Raw genomic sequence first — 13,067 nt, forward strand, 5'->3', positions numbered from 1 at the left:
AATCTTTTCATTCTAATCAGTTATTCCGTATACCTTTACGCATATATCATTCTAATTCCATCAGCAATATCTGACTCACCTTTTCAATATGTCATGCTACCTTCTTGTTTTACTATGTATTCATGTACGACTTCAAATAAACACATCAAATAGGCGTGTTTTAATTTGTCTCATGTGTATGAATTTTATGTGCAGACGTTCACTCTGCCACAATATGTGGTAACTTAAGTGCGTTAAAGTTATGTGCCTAATAACATACCATATTTTGATAATACGTCATGGAATAAGTGTAAAGGAAATATATTGTCGGTCAATAAATCATAGATTTAGGTGTCAAATAAAAAGACAACAAATCTTTCTATATACAGAAAAGGTCAATACGTTTAAGTCACTGAAAGCGATGGTCCAATGCATAACAAAATAAGCACAAAAACATATAGAGTAACTGCAGCCAATGAAGCTGAAATTCGTTTTCATAAAATTCACTTCAACAGTTTGTCAGCATGTTAGCTTACCCACCACCACCTGTTAACCACAGTTTAGTGACATTTAGGTTTATCTAAATGTCGAAATATCAATGAAATGAATCGAACACTGACGTGTAGTGATATTGGACTCGAACCATACGATTTTTGAAGTCGAGCATATAATTACTGAAAAGACATATTCAATGGTTAATACGAAGATAAGGTTAAGTATGACGAACGCGGGAAGATAAATTCAAAACATAGGACGGCATGGCCCAGCCTTTCAGGCGTGGTCATTCATGTGTAACTTATCTCTTTTGCTCATGCTAAATATATTGTTCTATTACCAGCCTAGATGTGTTTTCCATCATGTAATGGTGATGATTACGACAGAACGAGTCAATATAAAGATGTGACTTTCACGTAAAATCTTATGGACTAGGTAGTTACATCATGACAAGTATAAAACTGTAGGCGTAAGTCTATTATTATTGCAGTACTACTAACGAAGTAAACCATAATTCTTCAAACGTGCGTTCAGAATTGTTAGTACTACAGATGAAGAAAATCTCTGGTAATAGCGTTTATACACGAATAATAGTAAAAAATTCAAATTTAGTACCTCTGAATGCACTTTGACCTAGCGATCATACTCAAATTCGGTTTGATATCCGTGAATAATCTTCTGATCAACATAACTAATAATAAGAATCACCATTCAAAATATGACGGTGGTGTCTGGAGTGATATTACCAACACCTCACTTTGAATTTTAAGTGACTCCAATAATGAGGACTTGTTTTACTCTGTTGAAATGCACCGTTCCATGTCCGTGGGCTAAAATTTCTCTTCGAAATTTCGGGGCTGCAATAATATGGTTCTGATTCCGACCGAAATGGTGCACACAAATATCAACTAAGTGCTTGTATGTAATTCTTATCAAGTAGGATATTATTTACCAAACAGAAAACACATTTTTTGTCAGGAGATATGAAGTGCATTCTATGTAAAAGTAAGGCACGAAGGAGGAGATGTTAGTTATGTACATAAATAAGTAGGTGTTTAAGCGCACCCCACGTTAATATTGTAGCTGTAAATAATTCCTCAAAATCAATAGCTCATTAAGTGTTTGACATTGGATGCTGACCACATTGTTTAAGTGGACTTGTTTAGCTGAAGGCTTTCGGTCATGCATCCGTATCAGATCACGTTTCAACTCGGCATGGGACACTGCTCCTACGTTTCAATAGTTAGCTAAGAACGAACGCCTCTCGATATATTGGTAATGTATCAAATATATCTTTCTTACCTCTTCTCGTCTGACTTCTGATTTCTACCGAGCGTAAGAAGGTTTCGAATATAGAAGGTACTACTGGCAGCTAGTTGTAAAACTAGAATACCAGTCGTATCCTCAGTGGTGAGACCGACGTGATCTAGTACACCAAGCTAATAAACTATGAGTCTGTTCCTTTTTGGAATATTATTATCCATTGTTATTCTTTATTTGATTTTTATATATTGTGACATGCTCTTTTTTCTCGAGTGTTTCCTGGATATATTTTAATTAGACATTTTTCGTTCTTTATATTACTATGACGGAACAGTCACCTAAGGTTTTTAAGTTAAAATCTATTCCCCCAAATTCGATTCAGTTAACGCCATTTTGGCCCGACAATATCGAGTCCTGGTTCTGCTACGCAGAAGCTGATTTTTGCATGCACGGAATCACGGACTCGCGCACACGATTCCTCGCGGTAGTTAAGGCGTTACCGCGCGAGTTTAACAGGTACGTAACACCTAGTATGTTTACTAGCGATGTTCCTGAATCTTATGAAACGTTAAAACGATCGATTCTGAGACGTGGAGACCTTACCGACCGACAACGGTTAGACCAACTACTTAACAATATCGACCTGCAACATGGTTCTGCTACAGATATGTTACTTAGGATGAGAGGAAAGATAGGTCAAAGAACCTTCTACGAAGGCCTATTCAAAGAACTTTTCTTATCCAAACTCCCAAAACAGGCGCAGGCAGTTCTCGTCTCATTCCAAAACAACGCCGTAGACGAACTAGCTGCATCTGCTGATCGAATTGTAGAAATTACCAAATCGACTAGCGCCGGGGTTTTTTCCGTCAAGCGAAAACCTGAATCGACTCAGACTGACATAGCCAAACTATGTCACACACTAACACGATATCTGCGATTTTGTAATGACCGTAGTCGGTCAAAAACCCCGCGTAGAAGTATCTCACGTAAGCGATCTGCATCTCGATCACGAGAGACAGAAAATCCCGACTGGTTCTGGTATCATAACCAGTGCGGTAAGTCTTCCAAAAATTGCAGGAAACCCTGAAATTATCCGACCTCAAAATCGAATGACACGAAAAACAGTTCGGGAAACGTCCCAGCCGGCACGCGTTAACGGCAACCGTAGCCGGCGAACACAGCCATCTGTTGTACGTCACGGATGTGACTACGAAAGTTCGCTACCTCGTCGACACCGGCGCAGAAGTTAGCGTTCCTCCAGCAAATCCCGACGACAGACTTCGCTAGTCTGTTTTCAGTTTTCAGGCGGCAAACGGAAAGCCTATCGCTACTTACGGTAAAAGGTACGTCTACTTTAACGTGGGTTTACGCAAACCCATACACTGGATTTTCGTTATTGCAGATGTCTCTATGCCAATCATTGGTATAGACCTGTTACGATACCACAATCTACTAATCGACACACGCTCACAAAAGTTAATAGACGGAAACACTAAGTTATCTGTCTGCGTAACTCATTTTTCTGGTTGCAGATTATCCCCAGTCACGATTAAGCACACCATAGACCCCCTATACCAATCATTACTCGACAAATACTCCGGAATATACCAACCGAAATCGAAATTGTCTTGTGTAATCAGCAATGTTACACATCACATCTCGACTACAGGATCACCTGTATTCTCGAAAGCACACCGACTCGCTCCCGAAAAGCTTAGGTTAGCTAAAAACGAATTCGACCATATGATAGACTTAGTGATAATTCGACCATCAAATAGTCCATGGTCATCTCCATTGCACATGGTCCCTAAAAAGGACAGCAACGATTGGCGGCCAACTGGTGATTATCGGCGTCTGAATGCTAAAACCATTCCCGATCGTCACCCGTTGCCTCATATTCACGATTTGACAGCTACCTTGAAAGGTACAACTGTCTTTTCGAAAATTGACTTAGTTAAGGCTTGTAACCAAATACCGATGGCAACCGACGACATTCCTAAAACCGCCATCATCACTCCTTTCGGTCTTTACGAATTCTTGCGAATGCCTTTTGGTTTAAGAAATGTGGCTCAAATCTTCCAAAGGTTTATAGACGACGTCTTCCGAGGTCTCAACTTCGTACATGCGTATGTTGATGACTGTCTAATAGCAAGTCCGGACAGAGAATCACATCTCCAGCATCTGGACATTGTTTTCAATCGACTCCAAAGGCCTGGCATTACTGTCAACACTCAGAAATGCCAAATCGGAACCAACTCCTTAGACTTCTTAGGACACACTATTGATGCTCAAGGCATCAAACCCCTTAGAAGCAAAGTGGCGGCCATTCTGGATTACCCAGAACCGACCACGATCAAGCAATTGCGAACTTTCAACGGCCTTGTAAGTTTCTATAGACGGTTCATACCTCAATGCGCATCTCTTATGAAACCGTTAACCGACCAACTTCGTGGAAACGCAAAATCAATTAGTCTAGACGACACTGCTCGAAAAGCATTCTCCACAGTTAAGGAACACATCGCTAAAGCAACCCTGCTTGCTCATCAGGACACTCAGGCGCCCATTAGTATCGCAGTAGACGCATCCGACTCAGCAATCGGAGGAGTCTTACAACAATGGGTTAACAACTCGTGGCAACCTTTAGGATTTTTCTCCAGACGGTTGCTAGACGCGGAATCTAGGTACAGCACGTTCGGTAGGGAACTCCTAGCTATGTATTGTGCTGTACGGCATTTCCAACATTCCATTGAAGGAAGAGAATTCACGCTTTTTACCGATCACAAACCTCTTACCTTCTCCTTAAGTTCATCTTCAGACAAGTACTCACCGTGAGAGTCTTGACAACTCGACTACAATTCGCAGTTTACTTCAGATATTCAACACACTTCCGGAGCAAACAATGTAGTCGCAGACGCCTTGTCTCGAATAAGTTCCTTGAACAGTTTCCAAGGAATCGACCTTCTTAAACTCGCTCAGCTTCAAAAAGAAGACATTGATCTTCAGCATGAGTTATCCTCGACAACTCGTTTCGACCACGTTCATCTAGATTTGGTAGGACCCTTACCTGATTCAAACGGATACTCATATCTCTTAACATATGTAGACCGTTTTACTCGATGGTCAGAAGCAGTACCTATTAAGGACATTACTGCTGAAACAGTGGCTCGCGCTTTCGTCGAACGATGGATAGCTAATTTCGGCTGCCCTTCAACCATCACTACAGACCGCGGACGCCAGTTCGAATCTGGACTTTTCCGTTGTCTGACCTCATTATTAGGAATCACGCGCTTCCGAACGACTGCCTACCACCCACAAGCTAACGGGTTGGTAGAACGTTTTCATCGACAACTTAAAGCTTCACCATCAGCTACAAACGTTTCACAGTGGACAGACGCTCTTCCACTCGTCTTGCTAGGTATCCGCAATGCAGTGAAAGCTGATATTTGATACACTGCATCTCAACTCGTTTATGGAACGACACTCCGACTTCCAGGAGAATTCGTAGATTCTTCAGCGTCTTCAGTGAACATGGATCTAAACTCTTACATGAGTAGGCTTACAAACGCTATGTGTTCAGTTAAACCTGCTCACACTCGACCTCAATCAACTGATGTTTTCGTTCAACCTGAATTACGACATAGTACACACGTCTTCGTTCGTCGAGACTCACATCGACGACCCCTCGAATCAGCATATGAAGGACCCTTCAAAGTTCTTCAACACGAACCTAAGTACTATGTAGTCGGTAAGAACGGTACGAACGATAGCATCAGTATCGATCGACTCAAAGCAGCGTACTTAGAAGGGAACTCTAGCTACGTCGACTTTCCTTCGGTACAAGCAAACGACACAGCTACTACACCTGTAGTACCCCACACGACAGCCGACACACACCTTGACACTTCGTCAACATCGGAAAGTAAACCTAAAACAACGCGTACTGAAAGAAGAGTAAAATTTCCAGAACATCTAAACGACTATTGCACGTAGGACACAAACCTTATCTCGAATTCCCTTTTCACTATTTATCATAAAAAAAATTTTTTTAATATGCTAATTTGTTTTATTTATTTCAAAAAAAAACAAAAAAACACAAGAAACAAAACATTATTATGTTTTTAGAGCGTATTTATATTTTTTTCTATATATAAAAAAACCCAAAAAAAACCTTTTTTTTCCGGTCGCATTTACGCTGTTGCAAGTGTATTAGTTTATTTTTTTTCTCGCTCATCTTGTGTCTTTATGCAAGTACGAGTGTATTTTCGACATGCACTCACACGTTCTATTTTTTTCTCTTTTCCAGGACGACTGGAAAAGAACGACGAAGTTTTGCAAGGAACCGAAATTTTCATTGTACTATATTTCTTTATTGCTATGTTGTACATTTTGGTCCGTTAGTTTAAGGAAAGTCGACCAGACGCTGCTAAATGAAGAATGCTATCAGAAGAGTGTTTACCAACGACAAACTCGTTGGGTTTAAACTTCTGTCTGGTCACGTCTTAGGGTCATCACTACCTCACTAGGGGGGAAGTGATCTGTAGCTGTAAATAATTCCTCAAAATCAATAGCTCATTAAGTGTTTGACATTGGATGCTGACCACATTGTTTAAGTGGACTTGTTTAGCTGAAGGCTTTCGGTCATGCATCCGTATCAGATCACGTTTCAACTCGGCATGGGACACTGCTCCTACGTTTCAATAGTTAGCTAAGAACGAACGCCTCTCGATATATTGGTAATGTATCAAATATATCTTTCTTACCTCTTCTCGTCTGACTTCTGATTTCTACCGAGCGTAAGAAGGTTTCGAATATAGAAGGTACTACTGGCAGCTAGTTGTAGAACTAGAATACCAGTCGTATCCTCAATATCGTCAGATGTGTCTGTAGCCTATCCCTGTCAATTAAAAGACAATATTAAACTATTGTATTGATGTGACCTAATTTTTATTCATTTAGATAAGACACGCATTACTGATTGATATGATTGTGCGTTCCACTTAATGATGTAGCGGTGAATAAATCCCCAAAATCAATATCTCTGTAAGTGTTCGATGATGGATGCTGACCACATTAGTTTTAGTGGACTCACCTAGCTGAATGCACTCGGTCATGCATCTGTATCAGATCACGAGGTGGAACGGCGTGCTCAGTGTTTCCTGCGATCACTAGCCAGTTTAGATCAGTCACTCCCCGATATATTGATGATCTATCAAATATATCTTCCGACCTCCTCGCTTATGACTTTTGATTTAACTGTGTGGGTGCGATCCGATTATATAAGTTGGTACTGGTAAAGTGTTGTCAAACTACAATACCTGTGGTATCTTCAATGAATTTAACTCCTTTTAATTATTGTACTAATCGGTTTGTTTTTACGTTTAGAAACAGATAAGGTCTAAAACCAAGTTGTCCATTGTTCTGACCATATCTTTCACATAAACTCTGGGATCGTCAGGATCGCGTTTACAGTTCTACTAAAATATCTGTAAGACAAACTAAATCCAACAAATAGTTATCAAATCCGTTTGATTAGATCTATCAATAATGTATGTCTGACATATATGACGTAAGTGACATAGGAATTTGGTCATGCTCATATTCTTGCGTTAGGCATCTATTATTCCCTCGCCGTCAATCGTCAGTGTTTTGTTTAGGGACATGAATTTAGGATATGAAAGGTAATAGAAAATTTTTTTACGAAGGATTTAACTACTCTAAATATGTGTTGTAATTTTTTGAAAAAGTTATTTACTTTTATCCGAATATTTTGGTTAGGATAGTTGCTCATGCTAAAGTTTTGGTCTTTATTGTTGTTTGTGGAGGGTCTTCTTTCGTTATCTTAAACCTCAATAACCAATCAGTTATGAAAAAGCGTTAGTTGTTCATCCTGACATCCATAAAATGTGACTAAAGGCTGTTCTATTGATAAATACAGCTCGTGTGTGAGGATTTTAGACTGTTGGCTAAGAAGATCCGATACAAACCAGGATAAGTAGTTAGGTTCTTGCAGGATTTCTTCGTATAATCCCGTTGTAGTGTGCAGATTTAGTGTACTCCCACTGTACTCCCTCTAGTTGTTCATTTGGAGACTAACATCTCTCCATCAACTATGAAAAACAATTAATTGTTTTTGTCTTCATTTATGGAAGCTAGTGCGGATAAGTTGATCTATCTATACACCTTCCTTGATATCAATGCATGGTTCCAAGTATTTGTTATCATACACTGTGGGTAGGCTAACTGTTCGACTACACTAATTTCGGTGATCCTGACAGTTGACTGCGTGCTAATATTTTTGACCATAAATTACTGCATTCGTTCTGGTACAGTAAAGTTGCTTCAAAAAACAGCTATCACGTTACAAAGGAATCGATTGGTGTGCTGCAATGTGGAGGATGTTAGAGTTATAACGATGTCGGATGAAGTGAACACAAGGCCAAGACAACTGAGTGAGCAAAGAATTTGTTATTCGATTAAACAACTGAGGTAGTGAGTAAATAGACAAATATACAGAAAAGCGCATGAAAGCTGATGAGAATATAGGTGGTATAGGGTGTTATCAGTAGTGAAAATAAATAATAATAGTAATGGATATAATGTGATAAGTGCAAAGGATCTTTCTGTAATTACAAATATACTAGTTAAACTGAGACCAGTTGAATCTAATATAACGTCTTATTGTTATTGATTATTGAGAGAATTTGTGTAACTAGCGTAGTTTCAAGCTCTCTAGGTCACGGGTCGTCATCAGTTTGTGTGGTGGCAAGCGCTCAAAGGATGGTGGATCTAGACAAAGGGCCTGTTAAAAAAGAAATAAGCAACGCCGTGTTTATCATTCCAGCACTTCTCGTTGTTTCTCTACTGATATTTTTCATCTACAAAATAAAATGCAGGCTAAGCGAGCCTAGATCGTCCAAACTTAAAAAATCCAAACCTACACCAGCTAAAGCAAAATAACATTTTTTGGATCTTCAAACTTTTCGTTGGTTTTTACGATTTTGCTATGTCTATATCTCTGTGATCCGTTTATGTAATTTCCACTGATTAACCTACGGTTTTTGTTACTGCCCTCAACATGTTATATCATATATATCATATACCATATACATTTCCAAAATCGTCTAGACAGCTGTTCAATATTACAACATCGTAACAATAATATATACTCTTCTATTAGATCGTCTTTTTTCCGACTTTTAACCTAACTCTTTTTTCAGGTTATACGCTTTAAGTGAATCCTGCAGCACTTGGTAAGTATTAAATTTCCCCAAGGCGTATGAACAAAAGGCTTTTGTGTAGTCCTTCAGTTAGGTGTTTAATCAAATATTAAACACATCTCGTTTGGATACTGTGCAGCTATTCCTTGATTGCAAACACTCAGGTTAATTTTGTCATCTTTGTTTGGGGATCGTGAACTAATCTTAATCCCACCTAGTTTTAGGTTAGCCTAGTTTGAGTATGTAGGCAATAACGTTCCTACTTGTGAATGTGCTATGGACAAGGTTTAACCTGCATAACAGTTCCGTACAGTATTATATGGCATGGATCATCAGTGTACCAGGTAAAAGATAACATCTTCAACCACACCTTTGGTTATTTTATAGTGTACTAGTTGTAAGTACAGTGAGTCTGGACAATGAGTTGTTAAAATAACCTTCAGCTAAGCTTCATGGTTATTTTCGTTCAGTTATTACAACGACATTTATACTACATTGAAAAGAAGAATCATTCGAATACCTTATCAATTTTCAGGTACACAATAGACGGTATCGAGGTTTGAAGCAGTTAGTCCCTTTTGTAAATTTGGGTAGTATAATAAAAAGACGAAAATTATCAGATCTATGTAATATATTAGCACAATACGTTTCAAGCAATCTGACTACACATACTTGTTAAGGACATTTATGTATAAAAATAAAGAGTCAATTATATAAATGGAATGTAAGAGGAAACAAGGATAATGAAGAAAATAATGTGAAAACAATTTCAAACCTCATCACTCTGGATAGTAAGCTAATATTACCAGGGTAGGTTTAAGGTGTGAACAAACTGTTTTAGAATACACAAAAGCGGTTTGAATTTTCGTACGGCTAAGGCTTCAATAAACCTTAGCATGTGCCCTAAGGCGCTTGCCTAAGTTGGCTTCGTAAAAGTGGATCATTTGATTGAACCATCTCGTCTACTTATAAATGTATCTGAGAAGGGAAGCTTGTTCTTTTCTCATAAAAGACTGATGTGGTTTTGGAGTGTCAAGTCTACTTAGTAAACAGCTCATATCGTCCTTTCACAGATAACTAAGATATCATCCTCATATCTCTTATAAAGAGAAATGTTTTCGACTAAGTCTTCAACTAGATTCTCAAACTTGTGTCATGAACACACCTGCTTATAATGGTTCTAAAAGATTATTCATAGCAACCCTGTTGATCTGGCGGAAGAATTCACTTTTAAATGTGAACTGGACTTTGTCAGTACATAATAGTAATTTAAGGTTGTTCAAAGATATGTAGTCACATAATATGCCAATAGTCTTTTTCGAAGGTACATTTTTGTGAACAGGGAATTGACGTCAAATAAACACTGTTTTCCTCTTGATACCAATATCACATAAATAACCGACCAATTCAAAAGAATCCTTCAGACAATACTTACATAGACGTCTTCGGATAGGATCCAACAATTTTGTCAACCATTTAGTTAGGTTTTGTGTAGGTGATCGACACATTGATAGAATTGGGCGTAAAGGAATGTTTGATTTGTGAATTTTAGGTAATTCATGTAAATAAGGATACCTAGAACCCATTTGTTTTAGAAAATTAAATTCTTTATCAGTAATATTCATGTGCAGCAGTTTCACTAGGTTTGAATTTATTCTTCCCTCTAGTTTACTAATACCTCCATTTCGTGTCTAGTTGACTTTTTATTTTTATATACAAAGGTGTCAAAGTCGTTGTAGATAATTGAAAGTGAGGTTTACGTGACCAGGTAACAACCCAGCGTAGCTTATTTTCGTTGATATCTGTCAACATTTTACTTAAAATGTGGGTTTGGGTCATGACTGCAGGTTCGAAACCACATCACTTAAGTTTCCAAACCATAGAATATTATTATCTTATAAACCCTAAGTAAGAAACTATCCCTGTCAGCTTAGTTCAGAGCGTTAGCCATCAGCTTCACAGACTTGTCATGTTTTAGCCTCACCTCCCTTAGCCCTTTACTGTCCATGTTCACTAAACAGGGTATATGGGATCTAAATATAGCAAGAAGAAGGTCAGGTGTTGCTTCTGAGAACGTGCCTTCAAGAAAATGACGATAGATATGTGCTCTAGGATACAATATATGACAGAATATTAAAGTTCGAAATTATGGGCAAGTTAAGAACTAAATGCTAAGCTACTAAGAAATATCTATCAGGAAGACGTCGTGTAATGGCACTCTCCAGTACTACTAACATATGTTTTTTTTGTGAGGATTTTAAAATGTGTTATTGAACATCATCTAGTTCATATATTGATCGAAATCTTAATACATGCTTCTAGTGTCATCTAACAAAATAAAAGAAACATTTGTGGTATTGGAGGTACATAACGTGTTTGAGCGGGTAGGCTATATGTTGTAAAATTATTACTCAAAATACACTTTATCGTTATTCACTCTTTTATAACCTACCAAGACTTTAATCAGGCTTCAATGTAATTTGCAAATGGAAATTACTGGTTTGGTGGTTTTCGCTACAAAACACATTAGGGGACACTAATTACCGCAGAGTTTCGTATGCGATCCCAAATGCATGGGAATACAAATGTGACGTAGCAGAAATACTGAAATAACAATGATGTGCGTAATTTTTTGGCATCACGCTCTGTGCTCATAACAAATGTGAGGTATTGTGATATGAGGCATACAGTTATCAATGGGTATCCGTTCCCGTTGCTCATAACAAATGTGAGGTATTGTGATATGAGGCATACAGTTATCAATGGGTATCCGTTCCCGTTGATAACTTACGCTGTTATGCATCCAGTGACTTATCTGATTGTTATAAAATTAGCTTATACCCCAATCAATAGTTGCTATTATGGTAGTTCATTACCATATTTGTCATCAAGATGCGATTACATAAACGATTTGTTTTTGGCAAGCACCAACATTACAAATATCACTTTAGATAGACCATATTGCTGTCACCTATCGTTGAAAATTGCTGCTCCTTCTGGGGCACATGCTTGTCTCTGTCTGTGAGAATACGTGTTCGTGCGAGCCATATTAAACCCATGAAAAAAACGAGACCTTTGATCTTAATTCGAAGATCAAAAGTACGCATTATCTAAGTACTTGGTTGGCCACGTTCATTATATGTAGATTGGTCTATAGAAGCAACCCTACAAGCCTATGCTAAATTTGTGGATGCTCAGAAATCTATTCTAATGAGCTTTAACAACAAGAAAGGGAGACGTAAAAATGAACTAAGTCCAAGTAATAATCGGTAGCGAAGTTTATTGGAAGGCACGGGGGCATGGTTGACATCTGATAAATGTTCAGCCTGGTCAAAGATACTAAAATTAAAGGATAATAGTTGTTTTCGTAGTAAGGCTGGCTAAGATACCAGCTCAGTCTGACAGATGAAGACAATTTTGTAATGCTGGGTACGACCACTCAGCACCCCTGTTTTTGTAAAAGACTGTAATAACCGTATAGAAATCAATCTGACTAATATTCTATTTAAAATATTAGCATTCATAACCCGACACCTCATTAGTGCTAGTAAGCATACAAACTGGGGATGCCAAGCAGGTGTAAGACCTAAGGATGGATTTGTAAAAAGGATATCCATCTTTCTTTTGAAGTGTGTATATACTTCATGATGCACTACAGTTAACTTATTCCTCGAACTGTTGGTTGCAACTGCATAGCTAGTCGGTAGGACTGGTGGCAGTGTTTATAGTTCAATGTGTACCGAAGCATATAAACCTTAGGAAGCTCCTTCACCAAGTAATCAGTGACCGGATCGGATCTTATGGCGAGCTGTCGTGTGGACTGGCAACCTACAGTGGCACACTTTAAGGCTACCCCCTAGCTAAATTTTCACATAGTTTCGTCACATATATTCCTAGTAATAATGCTTTCTAACTTCTCAGTGATTGATCTCATACCAAGAGATTCACTCATCGACTTGGACTCAGATGAAATAAATATATTTGATAAGAACAATAACAAAACTAAGCATTCTAAACAACTTATGAAAGTAAAGGACATGTGTAAGTTTCAAGCATTTTATTAGCGTATTCAAAGCAATGTCAACTTGATGCTATGGATTTTTATCGGCTAAG

The 13,067-nt window shown here is 38.2% G+C and overlaps 1 protein-coding gene across 1 annotated transcript; it reads left to right on the forward strand.

Moving 5' to 3' along the window:
• Nucleotides 1-8,514: 8,514 nt before the first annotated feature.
• Nucleotides 8,515-8,694, forward strand: Smp_202980 (uncharacterized protein; the record flags this gene model as incomplete). Its single annotated transcript, XM_018798115.1, has 1 exon — nucleotides 8,515-8,694. One exon carries the CDS (start codon nucleotides 8,515-8,517, stop codon nucleotides 8,692-8,694), a length of 180 nt encoding a protein of 59 aa, XP_018653089.1.
• Nucleotides 8,695-13,067: the final 4,373 nt, after the last annotated feature.

The sequence above is a fragment of the Schistosoma mansoni genome, chromosome 6 (assembly GCF_000237925.1).
Source record: "Schistosoma mansoni strain Puerto Rico chromosome 6, complete genome".
Taxonomy (NCBI): Eukaryota; Metazoa; Platyhelminthes; class Trematoda; order Strigeidida; family Schistosomatidae; genus Schistosoma; species Schistosoma mansoni.